This window comes from Alosa pseudoharengus, unplaced genomic scaffold (genome assembly GCF_046254945.1).
Source record: "Alosa pseudoharengus isolate Yale_2024_CS ecotype anadromous, Long Island Sound unplaced genomic scaffold, YU_APseudo_1.1 YU_APseudo_1.1_scf_13, whole genome shotgun sequence".
NCBI lineage: Eukaryota > Metazoa > Chordata > Actinopteri > Clupeiformes > Clupeidae > Alosa > Alosa pseudoharengus.
This window is the reverse complement of record NW_027468598.1, coordinates 26,564,556-26,589,555: the sequence shown is the minus strand read 5'-3', so window position 1 is coordinate 26,589,555 and position 25,000 is coordinate 26,564,556. Positions and strand designations below refer to the sequence as shown.

At 43.4% G+C, this 25,000-nt stretch overlaps 2 protein-coding genes across 4 annotated transcripts in view; both read left to right on the top strand.

Moving 5' to 3' along the window:
• The window catches only part of atg16l2 (ATG16 autophagy related 16-like 2 (S. cerevisiae)), a 31,206-nt gene extending 20,953 nt beyond the window's left edge, over positions 1-10,253 (top strand). For all 3 annotated transcript variants that reach the window (XM_076282679.1, XM_076282680.1, XM_076282681.1), the window contains 4 exons: positions 132-281; positions 1,086-1,133; positions 6,031-6,132; positions 9,117-10,253. In XM_076282679.1, the coding sequence (XP_076138794.1) occupies positions 132-281; positions 1,086-1,133; positions 6,031-6,132; positions 9,117-9,210 (394 nt within the window). In that variant the 3' untranslated portion in view covers positions 9,211-10,253. The remainder of the gene's footprint in view (positions 1-131; positions 282-1,085; positions 1,134-6,030; positions 6,133-9,116) is intronic.
• A 9,495-nt stretch (positions 10,254-19,748) lies between these two features.
• The window catches only part of arrb1 (arrestin, beta 1), a 34,342-nt gene continuing 29,090 nt past the window's right edge, over positions 19,749-25,000 (top strand). Inside the window, exon 1 of the mRNA XM_076281601.1 lies at positions 19,749-20,201. Coding sequence (XP_076137716.1) covers positions 20,182-20,201 — 20 coding nt within the window. The 5' untranslated portion in view covers positions 19,749-20,181. The remainder of the gene's footprint in view (positions 20,202-25,000) is intronic.

Genomic DNA, 25,000 nt, shown 5'->3' with positions numbered 1-25,000 from the left:
GCATCTCTTAAGGTGTCGGGAGGAAGGTTTACACACACACACACACACACACACACACACACACACACACACACACACACACACACAGACCCCTTGTCTCACGTCTCCTTGTGGCTGTGTGTGTGTGGCAGGGCTGGGAGCTGTACTCAGGAGTTGCCCCTGCAGGGGAGGGTGACTTCTCTGGATCTATGCCCAGACCACCGCCAGCTCCTCAGCTGCTCCAGGGACGAGATTCTGCAGGTGGTGGACCTCCGGATGAGTAACGCACGCATCTCCTTCAGGTACCACACACACACACACACACACACACACACACACACACACACACACACACACACACATATATATATATATGCACACACTCACAGACACACACACGTGCATACACACACATACATTACCATACACACACACACACACACACACACTGCCATGTGCACACATACAGTACACACACATATGCACACACGCACACCTACACGGACATGTTCACACACACACACACACACACACACACACACACAGATGCAAGAACATTCTCACAAATACACATGCACACATATGCAACTACATTATCACCTCAAAACCCTGAGGTTACCTCACCTTGGTGCCCACTTAGAAAGGTTAAAGGTCATTGCCTCTAAGCTGATGGGCAAATTATAGTCCTTTACCCTCACACATGGCAAAACCAAACTGTGAATACTGAGTAACACAAACAAACCAAAATGCCATTCCTTCTAGGCATCTTAACAACTGGAAAATAGACACTGATATGCTATCGACATGCCCCATTAGCTATGCAAACATTTATATTGCGTTCTTTCATACCCTGTAATGCTGCTGTTTTTATTTTCACGGTCGACACGCTGTGTAGCGGAGATTAAGGTGGCCTCCCATATTGTAACTCTACGGGTGTTGATGTGCTCTTCATGCTTAATCTCGCCTTTGTGAAATGAGAGTCTTTGTGAAATTTGTGATTTTCAAACACAATAGGTGGCTCTTTTTATTTCTGTGATACTTCGTACTGTTAGAATGGGTTAGTAATTGAGGTTCTCATTGGCAGTAAAACTCCTTTCTTTTTTTAGGGCGGAAGGCTTCAAATGTGGATGTGACAGCACAAAGGCTATTTTCAGGTGAGTGAGTGAATGAGTGAGTGGTCCCATCACAATGAATTGAATTACTTGACATTTCACATTTACAGTACGAGCAAATTCGGCCATATCCTGTCGTTATTCATCCTGACAGTCGATAGTGGTCATTATCTTATGTAGTGATAGGACTGTTATGGATAATAAGGACAAAACATTGCTACACACTGGCCAGTGGTTGGCATGGTAACTTATGACAGGAAATGTCATTTGCCATGACACGGTCATGATATGGTTGGGTTAGTCTCACGAGGGAGTACTCTGTCATTTATCTCTTTATTCTTAGTGCTTTGCAGTTATGGTCATGTCTTCCTACAAGGGTCAAAAAGCTATATTTAGTACTCCATCACAAACCACACATACACAGTACCTATAAAAAGTATTCACCCCCTTGGATATTTCCCATTGTACTGCTTTTATAAATGGAATCTTGATGAATTCATCAATTTAAACGTACTAAAAGCTCCTCTTTTCAAAGTGAAACCAGATTTCTACAAAGTAATGTTAATTAATTAAAAATATATAATGCAAAATAAGTGATTGCATAAATATTCACCCCCTTCAAGTCAGCATTGAGTAGATGCACCTTTGGCCGCAATTAAAGCATGGAGCCTGTGTGGATAGGTCTCAATTAGGCTTGCACATCTGGATATTAAAATGTTTTGGGTGTGAACAGCCCTTTTAAAGTCCAGCCACAGATTGTTTATAGGATTGGGGTCTGGGCTTTGACTTGGCCACTCCAGAACATTCACCTTGTTGTCTTCTGTGTAGTTTTTTCCTGTAGGGTTCTGCTCATTATCTTGTTGGAGGTTAAATCTTCTCCCAAGTCGTAGTTCTCTTGCAGACTGAAGGCAGATTGTCCTCCATGATTTCCATATATTTTGCTGAATTCATTTTACTTTTACCTTTACAAGCCTTCCAGGGCCTGCTGTCAATAAGTGTCCATGATGCTACTAGCCTCGTGAGACCATCCTGATCTTGCAAGCTCCATTTTTCCGCTCGCAGATCAGTCTGGCTTCTAGCGATGGAAAAAAATTGGAGCCATTCGCCAAAACGAATGGCCAATCAGTGTTGGTTTTGAGGCGGGTTTAGGTTAAGGGTAGCCTAACTTGTGGTTGTATTTTCGTCGACGCTGTTAGTACGTCATACGCTTCATTGATCTGATTGGTTGATTTGGCCCGTCTATCACCAACATAGGTGGTCATAGACAGATGTTTTATCCAATCAGCTAACCAGTATTTTCGCCCCTTCCAAGTTTCAAGTTTCTTTATTTGTCACATGCATAGTCATAGACCTACAACAGGCAGTGAAATAAACTCCTGACTCCACTCCAACTGTGCCAGTCCTGTGTGACTCCACTTCCTAAAAATTCTCCAACGGAAAGTTCCCAGATGAATATGCCAAGCAAATGCAAAGCAATCCATCTAGTTATGATGCTACCACCACCATGCTTCAAATTAGGGATGGCATCATTTTTGGTGATGTACAGTGTTTGGTGTCTGCCAAAAATAGCTTCTAGGCTGATAGCCAAAAAGCTCAATTTTGGTCTCATAAGACCAACAAACCTTCTTCCATTTGACCTTGTCTCCCACATGCTTTTTGGCGAACTTTAGTCAAGACTTAATAAGAGCTTTGCCACTCACCCATAAAGCTTTGACTGGTGAACTCGGGCAAAAGTTGTTGTATGCATAGTTATTCCCATGTCAGCTGCTGACCTCTTCAGAGTTGTCATAGTTGCCTTGGTGGCCTCCCCCACCATTTATTCTTCTTGAATGGTCACTCATTTAGTGGTGACAGCCTGCTCTAGGCAGATTTGCACATTTGCCATATTTCTTACATTCCTTAATGATGGATTTCACTGAATCCTGGGATCCATACCCATGACTAATGTAATGGCCCAACTGGAGGGGTGGCACCAAGCATGCATTTGAAAATCTGACTGCACGTAATGGATAACACTAAGACCCATGTTTACTGACTTATTCCGGACCTCGACGCAATTGGATAATACTTCGACCAATGTTTACTGACTGATTCTGGGCTTCACGTTGCAGCGCTGTCGTCATCTGTTTAGCTCGCCTCTGGCCCGCCTATATCAGATACACCGATGTGATTTGGTACCCCACGATAGAAGGGACATAAGTAGTGAGCATCATTACTCATTGCCAGAGTGACTCACTGAGCAAATTCAAATTGTGCTTCCGCAAGAACCCTGGATTTCCAGGGTAGTAAAAAAGGCCAAATTAAATTGATTCCATTTATTAAAGCAATAAAAGGGGAAATATCCAAGGGGGGTGCATACTTTTTATTAGCACTGTATGTGGTTATGTTTAAAATGTAGTATAAGAATTGGTTAGCTGTTGGTATGTAACATTTGAGTATTTAAATTCAGACAGTACGTGCTGAAGTAAAATCATTATGAAGTGGGTGCAATTGATTATTTAACAGAATGACGTAAGGGAGAATGGCAAACCATTCCAGTCTGCCTCTGTGAAATGCTTCTCCTAATCATCCCTCTCAGGATGTCAGAATGGGAACTCATCACCCTCAGAAAGGGTGGAGTTTAGCTGGGGTACGTTTCTGTTTTTCTGGAGCTTGTGTCTGTGATGTGCTCCACACTGACAAGTGCACTCCACTGGCATTTCTGCCCTGGATATCTAACCTTGTTTGTTTTTTGTTTGTTCTGTTGTTCTTTTTCTTTTTTCCTCTCCATACCATTCCCCTGTTATGTGTTGTCTTGAAAGCCTACACCAGTGCGTCATGGGAAATTACCCATTCCGTTGAGTGCATGACGGCAGTAGTGATGCGCTATTCTCAGGCATAATCAGCATCCATCGCCTGTCCCTGAAACATACAGTGACTCTTCAGTGTTGAACATACAGTAGCCTGTAGCACACGGTGTCCAGCTTTGTTACACTGAGGCAGAGCACAGTGCTTGATTGGGCATGAAATGCATGATTCGGACAGTGCCACATAAATTCTGTAAGAGAGCTGATAAAAGAAAGAAAGAAAGAAAGAAAGAAAGAAAGAAAGAATCATTTGAATCCGGTAACAGTGATGGCAGTGTTGAGAGTAGAATGGCTTTGCAGAGTAGGAGTTCTATGTGTGCAATAACTCTTCTGTTCTGTGTGTCCCAGCCTGGGTTGGCACAAAGCTTTTGTTGGTGTTTACATGAAACATTCTCTCTTATGTCAACGGTCGCATAATTTTCTCTCTCGTTGTTACTAGTAGTTGATGTGAGAGAGAGAGAGAGACCAGACAAATTACTTTGATCTGCTTCTGCTGCTCATTGCTTTCACTTCAGTCTGAATCTAGACACAGGAAGCCCTCTGTGGTGTGGTGTTTTATTCAGACTGCTCACTGAAGGGTACCATGGCATCGGTGAAACTGCTTGTCCAATATGTTTGTTTGTTTGTTGGTTGGTTTGTTTATCAATCATTACTCCAAAAATAGCTTTGTGTTGGGTTGTCTGGTTCCTGTCTGCATGTCTTACAGGCCACAGAGAAACACAGAAAGAGGACTTGTGTCATTAGTGTTGATTTGCTCTCCCTAGTCCTCTGTTGCATTTCTTATGACATACATTTTTGAGACATACATATGACATGCATTTTCTTATATGATATACATATGACTTGCATTTTCTTATGACATGCATTTCTTTATATGACACATTTCTTTATGACATACATAACATGCATTTCGTTTTATGACATGCAGATATGTCTGTGAAAGTGATGGAGAGAAAAGGAGGGGAGTATTACTGAAAATGTTTGTGAAAAATGCTTAGGAGATCTAAAGAAATACGTTGGTGGAATCTGAGACACCTCAGTTAAGAGAGAGAGAGAGAGAGAGATAGAGAGCAAGATCATAGGCAAAAAGGAACATGGTGGGTTCTTTTTTTTCTAGTGCGTCACACACTTTCTAGATCCCCCACCACGGCATACACTCAGTTGTTGCCATGGCAACAGCGGGCAGCCAGAATGCCATTTTTTTTTTTTTAAACCAACATTGGCCTGTAGCTACAGAGAGCTGAGAGGAAGGATGGGAAGTAATGAAAAGAGAGGGAAGGATAGAGAAGTCGAAAGAAGGAGGACAAGAGAAGATGGCAAGCCACCTAACCTTTTCACCGATCACCTACCCAATCTGCGGCCCTGACCCCCTCCAGACGGACACCCCAGCGCTCAATCTGCTCCACAGGACTCCCGACTCGTGTCCAAATCACTGAGCTCATCGGTCCCCAGCGCCTGGGTTTCAGCACTGAGCTCGGTCTACAACTCCGATGAAGATCAGAGCGCTCTCGTCAGCAGTGTAGTGTAGTGTGGATGCGTACTGTGTGTGTATGATTTCACTGAAATCAGCAGGGATGGAGGGATGGGCTCCTGACAGCAGTTCAGGGAGCAGTTCCATATTCACATAGATACCCTGAACTAGAAGTCTGAAAGCTCTGCATTTAGAACTTAGGCCTGATGTGAACGTGTACTCATTTCTGTACAACAAAATCAAATGAGTGTGAACAAACAATATAATATACAGTATCTATACAATATACAGTATCTATCTTCATAGTATCTATATAATATAATAATTTCCTGCTACCACTGTTGGTCAGTGTGATACCCTCCTAATAGTAATGGCACTCCACTCTGAATCATAGGCCTAATTGGGATTTCATTAGCAAGTGTTTACAAGGGCATCAAGTTCCCCTTTGCTTTTACAGGGTGTCTGGTGCTGCCAAATCTGTGAAGCACTCTTATAGAGTTTCTCTATCTCTCTCTTTCTTTCTCTCTCTCTCTCTCTCTCTCTCTCTCTCTCTCTCGCTGTCTCTCTCTCTTTTTATCCCTCTTTTTGTTACATCTCTTTCTTTCTCCCCTCCTTTCTGTAGCCCTGACGGCAGCTATCTGGCTGCAGGCTCTGCTGACGGGGCCGTCTACATCTGGAACGTTCACACCGGAAACCTGGAGAAGCGCCTGCCAGACATGCACAGGTGAGATTGCCCACACTGCCCTGCAGTCATCTGAAAGCTGGGAGATGTGTGGTATCACTGAATCAGCGGCTGTCATCCTCTTCACTGCCGTTGCTGAAACTTCTGATATAGTACTTGCTGTGAAGCAAGGCAAGAGCTAGATCTCCACGGGATTCCCAGTTACACCCAGTTTCTGGTTTTGTGTTGAATCAGGGCGCGACGCATCCATCACTGCACCTCCTCAAAATTGTAGCATTTCCGTCATTTCTGACGCAGACTAAAAAGACTGTGATTGATCAACTCGCTCTGTGTGTTGATAGCCGGTTACGGTGAATTTTCAGGTACGGTGTAGAGGCAACGAATCAATTCAACACAGAACCGTAAACCAGCCAACAGGGGCAAGTGCCACCCTTCACCTCTCCCATCTGCTTATTACTGATGTACTGTAGTACTAACTACTACTAATAAATGTAAATGTACATGTACTACTGCATACCTAACGGTATGTATTTTTCCAATGTATACGGGCTTAGATAACACATGACACCCGGCTGGTCTGGTGTGGGTCCATCTTTCCAGACAAATGCAGCCCTTTGTCCAGAGAGTTGCAAAATCTTCTCTTTTGTATGGCGTCAACCACCTGGATGTGCTAATTAGTGTTTTTTTATGAACTAGAACTAATCGCACAGCTAATGAGAGAATCCCCAAGGCGTGAGGTCGACGGAGGTGCCTTTATTGCCACTCAAACTGGTGCGATTATTCTCTGCGAAGCTAAAAGCACGTGGCGTTTACCTCGTGTGGCACTGCCTGGGTGAGGTGAGGGAACAGGCAGGCACATACTGTAGGCACAGGGCACACTAGGTAACAAAACAGATGCAGGACAGCAAGGAAGGATTAAGACAGACCTGTGTGTCTCACTCTTTCTTACACACACACACACACTCGCGCACTCACACACACACACAGCCCAAGGAAGTCTGTGTATGTGTGTGTGTGTGCTTGTTTTTGTTTGTGTTTTATGTGTGTGTGTGCGTGCGTGTTTGCGTGGGTGTGCGCACCCAAGGAAGTCTTAGTACCTTAGTGAAAGCTAAGATGGAGAGGAACAGTGCAGTTTATTATTATCATATTGTTTCATGAGGTAATATATCACTTTGCAACACATAAAATCGTGACACATTGCATTGTAAATCCCCATACAGACTGCAAGCGACTAGTGACCTGAAACATGCACAACAAAGTTGAAATAACTGTTGAGGTGGCAAGTGATGGACAATGGAAGTTTGGGCGGTGGTAGCATAGTGGTTTAGGAGCTTGTGGGTTGTATTCCTGGCTCCCACCGTTGTGACCTTATCCCTGAGTTGCTACGCGGACAATGTAACAATGCATATATTTGACGTGTAAAAAAAAAGATGGAAAAAGTGTCTGCTATATGAATAAATGCAAATGTAATGGACGACGAGCATCCGTTTCATCCTGCCCTCAGCGCTGACCGCTTGGGTTTTATGTGCTTGTGTCGGCTGACTTGCTGAGTGAACCCCCAAGTCTCACATTTGTATAATACAATTGCTGGGATTACTCATTCAAAGATTTTGTACCAGATTCTAATGAGGATTTGTATTTTATGGAGATTCTTTTCGATCTTATAAAGAGCTCTACGTATGTGCTTTGTCTTTCAGTGAACTCACTGCTAGGCCAGCGTTTCCTGAGGCACTTTTTCAGGCCAAGATTAATCACAATATGGAGAATTCCCCAGTGCTGTGTAAAAATAAGTGTTTGGTTCCCTATGATCTGGATTTCTTTTGGGAGACTACAATCTTGCTATTTGCCAAATGAACTGTGAGGGCCCAGTTCTGATAGTAATGCTCAAGCAGCTCAGACCCCCCTTCTCTCTTACTCTCCTTATATCTTTGTTTTGGCCAATTTCATTATGATTACTCTGTTTGGACTGTAGAAGTCAAGCAGTTCCAGATCCTCGATCTCGCTCTTTCTCTCTTTCCTCTTACTTCTCTCTGTCCTCTCTTCCTTCCCCTCTGTCTGTCTCTCTCCTCTCTCAACTTAGTCTCTGTGCACTCTCTCTCTCTCTCTCTCTCTCTCTCTCTCTCTCTCCCTCACTCTGACCTCTTTCCTTCTTTTCTCTTCTCTCTCTTGCCCTCCTCCTTTCACTCTGTCTCTTCCCCTCCTCCTTTCCCCCTCTGTCTCTTGCCCTCCTCCTTTCTCTCTCTGTTTCTTGCCCTCCTTTCTCTTCCCTCTCTTCCCCTCCTTTCCCCCTGTCTCTTGCCCTCCTCCTTTCTCTTCCCTCTCTCCCCTCCTTTCTCTCTCTGTCTCTCCTCTGCGCCCTGTCCCAGCTCCGTGCTCCTGGGGAGAGCCGGCTGGGCCTCTGCTCAGGCCATTAGCTGTCATCTGCGCAGTGTGCCGTCCGTCCGCCGGGAGAGGAGAGGAGGGAGGCAGGGAGGGCCACTCAGCAGGCTCCGGCTCAGTTTGGTCCCTCGTGTGTGTGTGTGTGTGTGTGTGTGTGTGTGTGTGTGTGTGTGTGTGTGTGTGTGTGTGTGTGTGTGTGTGTGTGTGTGTGTGTGTGTGTGTGTGTGTGTGTGTGTGTGTGTGTGTGTGTGTGTGTGTGTGTGTGTGTGTGTGTGTGTGTGTGTGTGTGTGTGTGTGTGTGTGTGTGTGTGTGTGTGTGTGTGTGTGTGTGTGTGTGTGTGTGCGCGTGTGAGACAGTTTGTGTTGGGCTAGATCAGCACTCTATCCAAATCCAGAGGGAGCTGATGATGGGGTGGGACCTGGTCCTGAGCTTATGTGCTCAGATCTGTTCATCTCCCTCATGTTGATAGTGTGCCATGCATGTTTGTGAGATTTAACTCGGTGTGTTTGTCTATTTGTGTGTCTTTATGAGGTCTAAGTTGGTGTGTGTGTGTGTGTGTGTGTGTGTTTGTGAGGTTTAACTTGATGTGTTTTTCTGTGTGTGTGTATGTATGTGTGTGTGTGTGTGTTCCTCTGTCCCCCTCCAGTTCCTCCATCAATGCGGTGGCGTGGTCGCTAACGGGGGAGTTTGTGGTGAGTGTGGACAAGAGCCGACGCGCCGTCCTGTGGAGCGACATCTGAGCGCCTCGGAGACTGCGTGGATGGGGGGGCGGGGGTACTGTGTTCATTTTCACATCACCATGACAACGCACCTTTGGAAGGACGAGGGAAATGAAACGAGCTCCGTCGTTCCCGTGGGGATACAGAGACATATGAGTGGCAAAACCCTGATGTCCCACTGACTCAAGCTTTGGTCCCCAAGGGCTTAGAAAGCACATTGATTGTGGAGGTTTGGTTGGTTGACTACAGCTTGGCTTGGGGAAAAAAACAGTCCATTTTGAAATTCTTTCGAACATTATGACAATACAGATGGACATTGTTTTTAAGAGTCTGAGCAGCAATACATTTTGCTGTGTTTTTTCTCGCCAGAAGTGTTCTGTGTTCATGCCAATAGGAGCAGGTCACTCTGTGAACTTCAGTATGCATAAAAGGCACTGACCACTTGGACAGACGCCCTCTCTCTTCCTCCCTCCCCCCTCTCTCTCTCTCTCTCTCTCTCTCTCTTACTCTCTCTCTCTTTCTCTCTTTTTCTTTCTCTCTCTCTCACTCTTTCTCTCTCTTGTTTCCCTCTGGGGTCACTGCTAAGTAGAACACTTCCTCACTTCCTGGGAATGTGTGATGTCATAGTGAACAGAGGGAGGAACAGGGGAGTAGTTTTACATAAAAGAAAACCATGGATACAAAAAAAATATACAATAATGCAAAAGGGGGAAAAACAAGGGCTAAACTGCTTCCCGCAGCAATGGATCTGTATACAAAATGACATGTTGTTTGACATAATTTTTAGTACATCAAATCAATGTGGTATCAACCCACAGTGCATTTGAAGTTGCATCACTCGCGCCACTTTATGCTCATGGGGGGGGGATTCACCCCTGTGAGGTTTTAATTTTTGCCATTTTGTGAAGAACAAAGAAGGGAAAAATGACAAATGACAAAAAAGGATTACATTGAACTGGAAATTGGGAGCAATTTTTATGTCTTAATAAAGAATACATGTGTTTGTGTGTCTGGCGTTGCATGACTGGATCTTTATAAACTTTATTTTATATGTGCTTCTGAAATACTGCCAAGGTTTTTTGTGTCTTTCTTCATAAGAGACAAAGGAGATTTGTGTTGACCGTTCTACAAGAAGTGATGATGTAAAATGGTGCACTTGTTCAGTGCTATCTGCCTCCGCCTCTTTATCTCCCTAATATATCAATAGACTTTCTCTCTCTCTCCCTTAATAGACTTTCTCTCTCTCTCTCTCTCTCTCTCTCTCTTTCTCCGTCTCTTCCCTCTGCCATTAGAAGAAATCTTGTCTGTTTTTCGGATCCCCCCCTTAGATAACCGCTGTCTCCGGCCCTGTTTTGGCACCAATCCGGCGTGTAAGCGCCACGTCAAAAGGGTAGCCGGATCCCTCGCCGAGTCAGCTCGTCTCAGCTGCCGTGGCATTTACATTTAAAAAGGGCCCTGCTTCCTCTTAATCAGCCCACAGGACTTTGAACCGCACTCAGTGACATGGCCCCAGGGCAGAAGCCGAGGTCTGCATGGCCTCTGAGTGCATAATTTACCCCCCCCCCCCCCCCTCGCAAGCGCGCCTGTGCTCATCTCCATGTTAACTGGAGTTAAGAGCAGAACTAGTGTGTGTGTATGTCTCTGTGTATGACCTTGTGTTTCTTTCTTTTTCTCTATCTCTCTTTCTCGCTCTCTCTTTTTTTTTATATATCGAAGTGCCAGCGTGGATTGTAGAAGATGTAGGTCACTTGCAGTGTTTTGGTCAGTACGCAAATCACAAAAAAAAGTGAGATTGTCAGCAGAAAAGATGGTTTGATGTATCTGTCCGTGTATGAGTGTCCTTCCCGGGTCAAGCTGGTGTTCTTTAGTGTCTTGTCTTGGCATAATCTTCCTAATAGAGGATACTAGGAGGAAGAGCATTTGGCTTGTTATATTTCTTATCTTATTAGATATCGATGTACAACAATTTATTGCCATTAGTTGCTGCTGCCTGTTTTCAGGAAATCTTTTTTTTTTCACTTTTTTCACACAGACATATACTGTATCTTTGTAATGCATGAACGTATGGAAGTTTTAAGGATGGCGGCGTTATATCTGTGGGCATCCTGCAGCTGACATAGAAGACTGGATCATAGGCAGACATATAGGGATTTGCATTCAGGGAGGAAGGAAAAGTCATGAAGGACAAATAAACATATTAAATATAGATGCTTTACCCAGTGTGCAGGCCTTGGCTATTTGGACCATGCTGACGTATCGTTTTGAAGTGAAGTTTGGGTGAAGAAATCAGCAGAGGGGTATTTCACAAAACCTAGATAAGGGATTAAGCTGGGATTGTTTGGTTATCCTGGATTAATTTAGCCTTGACAAAAGAGATGGCACATAAGTTACCATGGGGATTTATTCTCTACACCTAGCCTGGTCCCGACCAGGCTAACAGCCAAGCTAAGTTAATTCTAATGATAATTATGTTGTCTTCATAATTCAGCTAGGTGTCGTTCAAATCAGATCTCCGTGCTAATTTTTAAGGAGCTTTATTCCATTTTTATACTATTTGCTAAATGTATTTGCTCGCAAAACAAACCGGATTGTCTGCCTACTATCATATGGTTATTATTATGACCGCCGCGCAGCGAAGCGGCGGTCATATTATATAGGTTTAGTCTTCTCCATTTTCAGAAAACTCCTGAAGACCCAGCTCTTTAGAGAACATCTCCTCTCATAGCAACACTTACAACAAGTCTTACTGATCCTAGCACTCACCAGCCGTCTTAAACTAACAAGAAACTGTTAAAAACAGCACTCACTGATGCACTTATTCTTACTGTACTCTAATGTTTTTTAAATTGTCCTAAAATTGTTGAGAATTGCTCTAAAACTTAAACTGTTTACCATGTTGTTAGTCGCTTTGGCTAAAAAAGCGTCAGCCAAATGTAATGTAATGTAGTCAGATTTATTTTTTATTTATTATTTTTTTTTGTCCAAATTTGTCCGTCAAGGATTCCCGGGACACTGAAAGACCGGGGTACACGAAACTTGGTGGGCATGTAACCCCTTATGGATAGCATGGAACCATCGTTTTTCGTTTTGATCTGTAGCCCCCCCGCTGGACTGCACCCCCCGAAAGGAGGGTAGGGCAGACACAGTTTTCTGTGAATTTCTCGAGAACCGTAAGGTTTAGGAGGACCTTTTTTTTTTTTGTATGTTGATCTCAAGGGGCCATGTCAACCCATTCCATAACCACTCACTTCATGTATAGCGCCACCTAGTTAAACACAAAAAAGTAAAAATGAGGTGTTGTAATCGCAGGTATCTGTGACCTAACATAGTCAAAACTGCACGAAATTGGAAGTGTAGGATCATTATGACACCCTCTGAATGCACGCCAAGTTTCGTGGAATTCCGTTCAATGGGGGGGCCACACAATAAATTAATTTATGTTACTATACACCAACTGGCCTGTAGGTGGCCGGAGACAGTTTTCTGTGAATATCTCGAGAACCGTAGGGCCTAGGAGGTCCACCTTTTTTTGTATGTTGGTCTTAAGGGGCATGTCAACCCATCCCATTACCACTTATTTCATGTATAGCGCCACCTAGTTAAAAATTAAAAAGCAAAAAATTAGGTGTTTTCATCACAATATCTCTGGCTGACATGGTCAAAACTGCACGAAATTGAAAGTGTAGGATCATTATGACACCCTCCGAATGCATGCCAAGTTTTGTGGACTTTCGTTCATGGGGGGCCACACAATAAAATAATTTATGTGTACATTTAGTGACCGTACACCAACAAGGATTCCCGGGACACTGAAAGACCGGGGTACACGAAACTTGGTGGGCATGTAACCCCACATGGATAGCATGGAACCATCGTTTTTTGTTTTGATCTGTAGCCCCCCCGCTGTACTGGACCCCCCGAAAGGAGGGTAGGGCAGACACAGTTTTCTGTGAATATCTTGAGAACCATAGGGCCTAGGATGACCAATTTTTTCCGTATGTTTGCCTCCAGGGGTCATGTAAACCCATTCCATGTGCACACATGTGCGTAAACTGATACACACGCACACACATACATTCACAGTAATCATACGTATGACACATACTGAAAGTAATTGTAGGTGAATAATTACTTAATATTAATCTTAGACTGGCGAACTTCAGGAAAAACTCAGGAATCAGGTTTATTCTGTTACAAGCAGAGAGAGTACAAAAAAAGGTCTATGTAGGCCTAGCCCAGGCCAGGCCTAGGTTGGCCTGAAGCCAACTATTCTCTTCCGCTCTACATCCTTAGTCCAAGTCTAGAAAATCTGATCTCACAAACATTGCAGTTTAGTTACTTTTAAATGGTTTAAACAAAGAACAAAGTGGCGCCAAGAACAAGCCCACTTGATTGGTTCTACAGTTGGTATCAGACACACCTACTCACACCCACTTCACACCTATGAATTCTTGTCAGAATAGCATGAGGAGAGATATCTTATATATCAGAAATATCACTTATAGAATGTTCCAAACATTCTCACAATCACATCATTACAATCCTTGTAATGAGACTATCAAAATGATACCAGACATGAATACATTTACATTTCATGATACATGGATACATTATATCAAGGAAGCATCCTTTGTCTTGTGTAAGTGATAGGCCTTAAACCAGCACATTAGCATTCCATTGGGGGAGGGGATAGTGTCTTTGTTTAAAACCAAGATGGGTTACATGGCTAACTAAAAGTAGTCTTGAAGTTAAATTATTATCCATTTTAACCATACATTTTATTGCTATCAATTCCCCCTTTTCAAGTCTGAATGACTTGAAGTTTAAAATAAGATTCCATAACATGAGCCTTCTTGAACAATTTTACAATTTTTTTTTTTTTTTTTTTTATAAAGTCCATAATCAGTCCATAATCAATGTAAGTGTGTGCGTGAGCAAGGAAAGCAGCGTTCAGCATACATCCCTTCTTGCGTTTCTCTTCCGTTGAAGAAGGGTCCTCTTATGAAACTTGAATGTGTCTGCATTGTTTCAGTGTAAGTGTATGCGAGTGCAAAGGGTGTGCATGCAGGCCGCGTTCGGCGTGCACCCTTGTGTCAGTCCAAACATGTCCACATGTATTGCGGGCAGTGAACAATGTGCGATGAGTGTCTTTGATGATGCAGGAGTGCAAGGCTGCTTTCGGCACCCCCTTTTGTTGCTTTCAGTCAGTCCAGTTTTGTTGCTTCCAGAGTCATGGCAGTTGCTTCTGCCACTGGTTCCGTTGGACCTGTGGTTCCTGAGCCTCGTCCAGTTTCGTCTCATGACATGGCCTAGCCCCGACCGCTGCTGCTGGCTGTACCTGAGCCCAGGGCAGAGTTGTCTGGTCCATCAAGCTCGTCCAGTGGCATGGCCTGGTCTCCACGGCTGCTGCTCTGGCGTGGTAGCTGAGCCTGGTTGGTGGAGCCATTCGCCATCTTGAAAGGATCTTCTGATATGTTTGCTTAGTGGTAGTCGAAGACAAAGGCATGTCACACCTCCCTTTGTCCCTTTTGGCATGAAAGAGATTCTGGAGAGTGGATTCACAACAACTTTGAGAGACATTAGCATGAGTGTAAACAGAGTCAAACAGTGTCTAGTGAATGCAGATTCACAAGTCAACAACAGTATGCTAATGTATTCAGTTTCTCAATTGGAGACAGTCACACCTACAGCATGGGTCTTCTAACATAGCAGGGCTATTTATCTCCAAACAGAGACTACACATTTGCATCTATTGGCAAAAGGCCAATATAAAGAAAATAAATAAACTTTGGTTAAGTTTAGATGTTTAAAAGAAAAATAATCCACAGACTCACGTGGGTAGGGTACCCCTGCATGTCTTTTAAAGAGATTTTGCATTAGAAGTGAGGGTCAGTAAAACAAAACAGTAGGCATTTAAAAAATGACCATTTGAGCAATAAAACCAGTAAACTTAGATGGTATTTCAAGTCAATACCATCTATCTCCCCCTTTTTATAGTTTCTTAACTATAACAAAAAAAAAAAAAAAACTAAAAACAAATAAAAGGTAATTTCAAACAGAAAGAAACTCAAGTTGTGGGTATGAATCCATTCAATTGAACATTTGCCCACATCAAACAAGGCGTAAACATGTAGCAAACATTTCCCATTGGCATACAAGCAAAAATAAAAAATATGTCTTAACATGTTAACCCCAAAAGATGTCCCTCAAATGAAAGAAAGAAAATGGTTGAAATCAACAATGGTTTCCCATTATCACTCCTCTTAGGTTCATATCTCCCCAGTGAAGTTCCTTTTGTGTCCATGGGGGAGAAGCTGGGGGGTTGGTTATAGAATACAGTGCTGCTAGAACAAAGGCAGTGAGATAAGATAGCAAAAGGTGTGAAAACTTTTGACCCAAGAAAACAAAGAAGGACTTGAAACAAAAAATGGAAACAAACACATATAACGAAATAAACAAATTTCACACACACAGGGCCGGCCCACACGCGCATTCATTCATACTGGACACACAGACACACACAGCTCCATGGAGCTGGAGGACAACTTTAAACGGGCTGCAGGAAGAATTTCCTGCTTAAAAGAACAAAAGAAGTTTAGTCAAGCCTTTTCAGTTAGCTCATATTAGCTCACAAAGACATCTAGACGCCCCTAGCGGCAGCTAGTTAGCTCAGGCGTACTTAAAAGAGGCCTAACCATGCTCTCTTGAGGTTATGCTGTTTGAGCTTATGCTGTTTGCACACTTGAAAAAGATTACGACAAAAATCCTGGATTCATCATCTGAGTGTAGATGTAGCCTAAAACAAAACACCACATCTACTCAAAAACACAACAAGACTAGTGTTAGCTTGGATTCTAGCCGCTCATACGCTCTTGGTGATAAAAACAAAAAGGGCAGCACCAAGTTCTGTCTAATATTCTGTTTTGGTAGTGAAGGAATAAAATGTTCTGTAAACACAAAGGGGCATAAGCTACGTAGCTTGTTAGGACATGATGTCCCTAAAACCCGCGAAAAATAGATTGCACACGAACCACCGTGTTTAATACTGAGCTGCCTAGCACACTCGCTAATCTATTTACTCCTTATATCCAATAAAGAGGCACCATTGGACTTCAATCCAACACATATATAGACGCTTTACAAAATATGGATTAATTCGTCTTGTGCGACGTTTTGCCAAAATCGGGGAAGCACAAATTTATGTCCACTATTAAATTACGGTTTTGCCAAAATATTGCCAAAATCGGGGAAGCACAATTTTGTGTCCACTATTAAGTTACGGTTTTGCCAAAATGTCTACTCACTCAGAATGCCTTTTCCGATATCTTACCGCCCATTCCAAACTGTGGTTAGTAGGAACCGCCCGGATTTACAGATCCACCTTCGTTCATCACCAAAGAAGAAATGCAGATAAAAAGCGTCCTTAACTTGGGAGCTGTCACCAGAGCGATGAGAAAAAGAAAAAAAAAAAAACTGCGGCGTCTTAGAATCAGCGACAAAAGTATATTATCTCTGCGGTTGGAACCTCCATGAAAGTAATTGTAGGTGAATAATTACTTAATATTAATCTTAGACTGGCGAACTTCAGGAAAAACTCAGGAATCAGGTTTATTCTGTTACAAGCAGAGAGAGTACAAAAAAAGGTCTATGTAGGCCTAGCCCAGGCCAGGCCTAGGTTGGCCTGAAGCCAACTATTCTCTTCCGCTCTACATCCTTAGTCCAAGTCTAGAAAATCTGATCTCACAAACATTGCAGTTTAGTTACTTTTAAATGGTTTAAACAAAGAACAAAGTGGCGCCAAGAACAAGCCCACTTGATTGGTTCTACAGTTGGTATCAGACACACCTACTCACACCCACTTCACACCTATGCATTCTTGTCAGAATAGCATGAGGAGAGATATCTTATATATCAGAAATATCACTTATAGAATGTTCCAAACATTCTCACAATCACATCATTACAATCCTTGTAATGAGACTATCAAAATGATACCAGACATGAATACATTTACATTTCATGATACATGGATACATTATATCAAGGAAGCATCCTTTGTCTTGTGTAAGTGATAGGCCTTAAACCAGCACATTAGCATTCCATTGGGGGAGGGGATAGTGTCTTTGTTTAAAACCAAGATGGGTTACATGGCTAACTAAAAGTAGTCTTGAAGTTAAATTATTATCCATTTTAACCATACATTTTATTGCTATCAATACTCACACAGTAGACATATGTACGCATGCATGCACATGCACAAACACACATACGCAGGCAAACACACAAGCACGCACACACACACACACACACACCCACACACATAAACATAAACGTGTACACGCACACATGCACACAATTCAAGAATTTCTCAGAATTATGAACAGGCAAGATGGGGTGGGGTTGTATAAAATGAATTTTACATGTGAAATCTATGAACTAATCATGTTTTGGTACTTGTTGTCTAGCAGATACCAGTGAGAATTGAGTGTGGATAATGCATAAGACAGTTAGAATCATATAGGCCTTTCAGCGTGATTTATTTTTGTGGAAAAAATGTGCTGGACTGGGCGGCGGTCATATTTTGTACCGCTCTGCGGTACATCTAGTTCTTAATTAATTTGTTGCTAGCTGTGTGTCATAAAATGTGTTTTGTCTCTTTTTTAATGTAAAAGGAAAAATATTAGGGCAATACAGTATAAAAAACCTGTTATTACGTTGTAACTATAATTACAGCTCATTAGCTGACTTTCATTGTTTAACGGATTTGATTCCTCTGCTGAAATAACCTTACCTGTACCCAAGCTATACTTATGTACATACAGAGTAGGCCTACTGTTGTGTTAGTAATAACTGGTGTAGTAAAGATTATTATCTCCTTAATAATGTGTAGATGTGACCCTATCTTTGTTTGTTTGCTTTACATACAGGTGTAAACTGTGCAATTGAAATGCCTGCCTATGAGGCAGCATTACTTTCTGTGATAATTTAATATTGCCATGATTTACCCAAAATATTTTTTATATGTAATTACTAGTGTTGTCGTAGTTTTTCTTTTTGCTTAAAAAGCCAACTTTTTTGTCATCAAAGGATGTAATGCCTTTCACTCATTTGAATTTCCAATAAATAAAACAAAATATGTTGGATTTGTTCATTCAGTCTTCCTTCTTCTCATCGTTATTCTACAGAAGAATCTCGGTGGGGTTTAATCCCTCGTGGGTCACATAAAGACATAAAGGTCATCAGACTTAAACGGCTCTAACCCTGATCTGGTGCACGTCGACGCACAAGCCCATCCTCCCTGTCTGTTAAGAGAAACGACTCCGAGACTCTGTTTTTCCGGCTCATAAGTAGCAATGAGGTTTCCTCGACAGTAGAATGGCCTCGGGTCCATAGACATCAGTGAAGCATGCAATCCCCCAGTCATCTACAGTCCTCGCTTCCCTACCGTCTACGCTGTGAATCACACCCAAGACGTTGCTAACAGTGATGTCAACACCTCAGCTCCACAGCCTTCTGTCTCAACCCTAAATCAGGGCAGTTTAGGGAAATTTCACTCTACAAGCTGCTGAGGCAATTCCTTCATTTTCTTTTGAAACAGATGACGACACACAACTGTGTTTGCCAAATGTATTACTGCTCTAACTTGGCTTGTTTTTAGTGATGCATTTTTGTATATAGATACAGCTGGAACTGCTAAACATGAGCAATGTAAATTGGCACTTCTCTGCTCTCTCTGTCTTCAGGGCAGTGGGATGCTGTTGGGAGCATAATATGAAATCCTCTTCAGATGTCTTTAGAGGTATTTAGCTGTATGGGGTAGGCAAATATGTTGTTATGTCTGAGAAGATCTAGCAGTCTCAAAGGGATCCACATCCTCTCAAAGATTTAGAGAGAGGGAACAGAGAGGGAGAGAGAGAGAGAGAGCAGGGTGAAAGATAAAGGAGAGAGTGAGAGAAAGAAGGAGGGAGGGGAATAAGGGAGGGAGGCAGTGAAGCGAGAGAGAGAGAGAGAGAGAGGGAGTTGGAGGGTTAGTGAGAGGCAGACACTGCGTGTGGTTACTCAGACGGAAAGGCTCTCACAGCAGAGAGGATAGGAGAAGAGAAGAGGGAGCATTCCCCTTTGGGATTCCTAGGCATCAGCTGCCTGCTCCGACCTGGATCATCCGTCCTGAAGAAAATTCGCCACGGCTCATCCAAGAGACTTTTCTAGCCCACATCACATCTGGCCGTTCAGGAGACTGAGACTCAGGATCACCTGCCTGTCTGTGGTGGATCCTCTCTATCCCCCTCTCTCCTCTTCTTTATCTCCGTCTCCTTCCCTCTATTCCCTCGATCACTCCCTTCATTTTTTTGCGGGTGTGAGAGGTGGTTGGTTGGTCAGTGCAGCGTCGTGGGAGATGTTCTTCTGATCACGTCCGGCGGCGGCGGTGGTAGCAGCAGCTGGACCGAGCGAGAGAGAGCCGTGCAGCGCTGTGCTGGGGGCGCCTCACGAGGCGGGAAGAGTCAGCCAGCGCCGTGACAGAGAGATCCTCTTGCTCTCCCCTCTCTCTCTCTCCCTCTCTCTCTCCCTCTCTCTCCCTCTCTCTCTTTCCCTTTCTCTCTCCCACTCGTTTTCTCTGCTTCTCTCAGCCACACTCCCAACACTCAGCACTGCACAGCCTGTCTGCCAGTTCGCATCAGTGTGCCGCTCTCACTGCTCTCTCTGTCTCTCTCTCTCTGTCTCTCTCTCTCTCTCTCTCTCTACATAGCTTTCTCTTTACTCTTTTACTCTCTCTTGCGTTTTCTGCTCTTGTGTTTTCTTTCTTTGCTCTGCCTAGTCTGTTTTTCTCTCTTTCCCTCCCTCCTCTCACTGCTCTCTCTGTTCTCTCTCTCTCTCTCTCTCTCTCTCTCGTTCTGCTCTTCCCCCTCTAGCTGTGTGAGTGATAAACGCCTCTCAGGCTCTCTCTCTCTCACACACACACACACACACACGCGGCACAGACAGATCTTCGCGATGGGAGATAAAGGCACACGGTAAGCATGCAATTCAGTAGCTCTCTGTTTAGTGGTGGGAGACAAGGTCGGGGGTGGAGGCTGTCAGGCTGAAGAGGGTTGTGTGTGTGTGTGTGTGTGTGTGTGTGTGTGGGGTTGTTTATTGAAATGGCTGTCATGTCTTTTTGTCTATATCTGATTTTGCCTTGGTGATGCAAGAGGGTTTACGCTCTTGAGAAACAGACTTTCTGGTCCCCTTGCTCGACTTGGAAAGAAGATGAGTTGTTGGGTTTGGCTTATGTGTTGTCTTCCTCTCTTTCCCTCTGTGTGTGTGTGTGTGTGTGTGTGTGTGTGTGTGTGTGTGTGTGTGTGCGCGCATCCGTGATCATATTGATGATCGTATTATCCCAAAGGTTACAAATGAGATGTGTGAGTCACAGAGCCATCTGTACTCTTTCTCTCCCTCCTCCTCCTCTTCTCCTCTTTCTGCCAGAGAGTAATATCATTACAGCACCATATTACAGTCAGATACATGAATCTATGTGATGCCTGTCTGTGTAAGTGTGTGTCTCTGTGTGTGAAAGGTTAACATTTATATGTATGTGTGTGTGTGTTTGTGTGTGTGTGCGTGAAGGCCTGTGGGAGACTAAGTGCCTGGAAGGGAATGCGAGTAGCGTGTGTTTGCCTGCGCAGTGTGTGTTTAAGTGTGGTGGCTGTGTGGGTGTGTGTTCAGGGAGCTCAGACAGTTCGCTGCGTGCCCCCTCTGCCTGGCTGGGGTCGAGAGGTGGGAGGATTTCGGTGTTGGGGATGGGAGGGTGTAGTGCTGAACTCACTCTGACGTTTAACAGAACTGACATGATGCAAAACCCCTCTGGCTCGCATTTCACCTGGTCCCAAACACACACACACACACACACAAACACACCCATCAGTTGCATCATACACACACACACACACACACACACACACTACCACAGCTGAGCCACCTCTTCTTTGCCTTAGGGTGACGAGCATTGAGGGCAGTCATACCTCAGCATTCATTAGGAATGTCAAGCCAATTAAATTATTCAATTAACTTATCTGCTTACCCGTCTTTGCCCCCCCCCCCCCACCACCACCCACCCACATACGCACACACACACACACACACACACACACAAACAACGTGCCCTCCAGGATCAATACCATTTGATCCCCTCCTTCTCTCACCTTCTGTTATTATAATCACAGCACTCATCTGTCATGTTGTTCTGAGTGTGATATGATCTCTTTGGATGCCTGACTGGGCCTGAATGGCTTTCCTGTAGTTTACTCTGACAGTTCTGTTATCTACCAGAGATGGATATCATCTCTGCTAACACATCTGTCTTTTCCATCCATCCATCCATCCCTCCATCCATCCATCCATCCATCCATCTATCCATTCTCAAGTCCCTGGAGAACGCATCACTTCCTGTGAGGTCTATTAGTCTATTCATCTCGTAGGGAGACGAGAGGGGAGAGGCACGAGAGAAGGAGGATGCTGGAGCAAAAGAAGAGGAGAGCAAAAGCACAAGAGCGAGCGAGAGAGGATGTAGAGACGTAGAGAGTAATGGAGAAGAAAATAGACTGAGAAGTAAGCAGGGAAGAGAGAGAGAAAGATAAGCACAGCAGTTAAAAAGAGAGGATGAGAATCTCGCCCGGGGGAAGATGTGAGAGAGAGGGGGGGGGGGGGGGGGGGGCGTGTATCCCCGTCTATCCTGTCGCCTGCCTGAGCCTCTTAGTGTTTAATCTTCCACTGTCAGCAGACTCCACAGCCCACACAAGCCTCCACATGCTTTATGTGTCTGTGCGCTGCTCACCCACTCAACACCAACAACACACTGTACTGCAACAGTGGAAACACTCGGGAGAGGGCAGCATGAATGAGGACCATTTGGAGACGAATGTACAATAAGTAAACCTGTGGTGCGGTGTGATTTAGGGCTGGAAGGGGATTTCAAGAATAGATTAGTGACAAGCTTGGCTATGTTTTCTCAGGGTAGCCTAAGGCAGAGATCACATTGGCCAGTGACAAGCGGTAGATTTCCTATTGTTCACAATGGTTTGGCACAGAAACAGTCGGAGCGGTAACGTTACGCTAGCGTCAAACCATTTGAGTGTTGAACTTGATTCAACTTTCAGAGCATAACTTGTAGACCGTTCGTGTAACTTAGGAACGAGATAGAACTTTGAATTATTATGGAGTGCTGTGTTACGTTTTACCACTGCTGCTTTGATATATTCCAATGTGATGCTGTTACGACTGAATGTTTAATTAATGGGGTAACGAGTTAAATTAAAGAAAAAAGTAATAAACACAAACAAGGAAGTAAATTAATGAAATTACCGGTTTATTGATAAATCAGAATAACAGTAACGGAAAAGATGCAGAAACACTCAGCCTAAGACAATTCAAAAATAACAAACAAACAAACAAACAAACAAACAAACCAATGGCCACACAGGCCACACAGGCTATACAGGCTATATTTTATAATAGCTATAAAATGTACAGGTCCAGATCACACAGATCTTGTGAAAGGCAGAAGCACACAAACAGACGGCCAGGACACACTAGGGCTGTTACAGATCCCCTAAGCAGTAAACCTCCTAATATAAAGGACTCACGGCTTCATTCTCCCTGCAAAAAAGCCATAAGGCTCCTCTTTTAGGAGGTTTACCAAATCTAAATTCTTGGAATACCCTAGGATAGACAGGTCAGATTCGAGGCCAGTTGGTTTGTTTATGTGTAGGGATGAGTTTAGTTCAAGTGGTATTTTTCATAATCTAATTTTTTTGCCAAGTATGTTCACACAAACAAGAAATTTGGATCTGGTTGTTGTTGTCGCTCTTGTTGTTGTGTTTTGCACATCCTGCTGGGGGATATTCCATCAACCTCGCTAATGAAGGCGGCGCTTAACAGAAATAGCCTGGCTTGAACTAGCGTAGACTTTCACTTGGGGCTGAAGCCGTTCCATTAACTCAAGTTAGCGGCATCTTGGCCTCGTTTATTCAAGCGAGGTTTAGTTCAGCTTCATTTCTGCTCGTGCACGAGGTAGAACAGTAGACCAAAACAGTAGATTGACGAAAAGAGGATATATGTCGTAAAATTAAGACAATACTAGACGATTTCTGTTCGATTTGGAAAGAGCCATCTGCAGGATTTTCATCGAAAGTCATCAAATTTAACATCGAGAGAAAAAAATAGATTGCCTACAGAAATTGGAGAATAATAAAAGCATACATTTAAAACAGCAATGGTATGGTTTGAAATCACTTGCGAGTTTGATTGGCTTCACTCTTGAATACATAGACTATACAGTCTATGCTTGAACAAAACGAGTGAATGAATAAATAGTATAAACTCAAAAACAACTTATGGATATGCATATGGATATTCAAAACTATCTATAGCTTACGTTCTTAGATTAAAAGTGTTCGCTCCAAATTATTGTATAGGTGTAGGCCTAGGTGGTCATAAAATAAATAAGTATCAACATAATAGCCTATAGCCACATGAAGCAGTTTTAATTATTAGCTGCCTAGGCTACAGAATAATTATCCTTTGGCTTGCATCAGATATAATATAGCCCACTGGCAAAGCTGTCACTGAACAGCCTACCAAATGTGCATGACCCTTTATCAGGAGTAGACATATGTCTTTCATCAAAGATTATAACTAAAAATGTCATTATCAAGGTGATAAACAATGTAGCCTTAATACTTCGTATGGGAAGCGAACCAGCGAACACGCAAGAATGTATCCTTTCTTATGCCGTCTCGCTGCACGTTACACCACCACCGAACGTAAGTGACACAGAGTAGCACGATTCCTAGAACCACATAGCCTGACGAGCCAGACCCACATTAAAATGTAGGGTCTGGACACTCACCGTTCGCAGTGCTCTGTCCGAGGGGCGGGATAATCAGTTGTCTTTCAAATTCCCTCTGCACGCAATAGGACAGCGGCAGCGCTATGAGTCCCATGCGTTTCCCACCAGCGGAGCTAGTTGGCTAGTTCAAACGTTTGCCAACTTAATAAAAGCTTAAATCGTGTCGCACTGTTCGCCAACACCAACATCCATCTTATTTGTTTTCAAGTAGCAGGGAATTCAAGCCAAACCGTTGCAACTCTGCCATCAATCATTATGTTAAGCCCACCTAACGACTCTATACACGATTTCATTGGCCTGATTGAGTTTCGATTTCTGGATCTCACAAGCCAACGGAGAGTTGCTAGACTAGCCCTGGCAGCAAATGTAATTTGCTGCCGCTAGGGGCGTGTCTAGATTTCTAGGCTAAGAACCACACGCATGTGAAGTTAAAACATTTTTAATCACATAATCTTCATACATTCTTTGGAGCTAGTGAATGTGTAAATCCATGCTTGGTGCACTGTCGGAAAAAACATTTCTAGGCCTACTTCTATTTTTGAAGTTGTAGGCTACAGGTGACGAGAGCACAGGTTGACGGAACCATCTTTTTGGACTCGTTTTCCGACTGATTGTTTTTTTTTTGCAACACAGCTTAATTTAGCTTGAAAGTTAACCTGCTATGGAGCAGGTTAGTTCTGTGGCATAAATTCCCATGGTTACCAAGCTGGGATTCACATTAACCTCATTAATGGAACGGAATTCTCACTAAAATTAGCGAGACTTATCGAAATAAGCCAGGGTTGGCCTTTAGCGAGGTTGATGGAATACCCCCCTGGTTTGTTGTTGTTGTTATTGTTGTTGTTTTGCTGTCATGTTTCTCACCCAACCCAGATGTAACAATGCCAATCACCTATGTCATCATGACATGCAACTGGGTATTTTCCC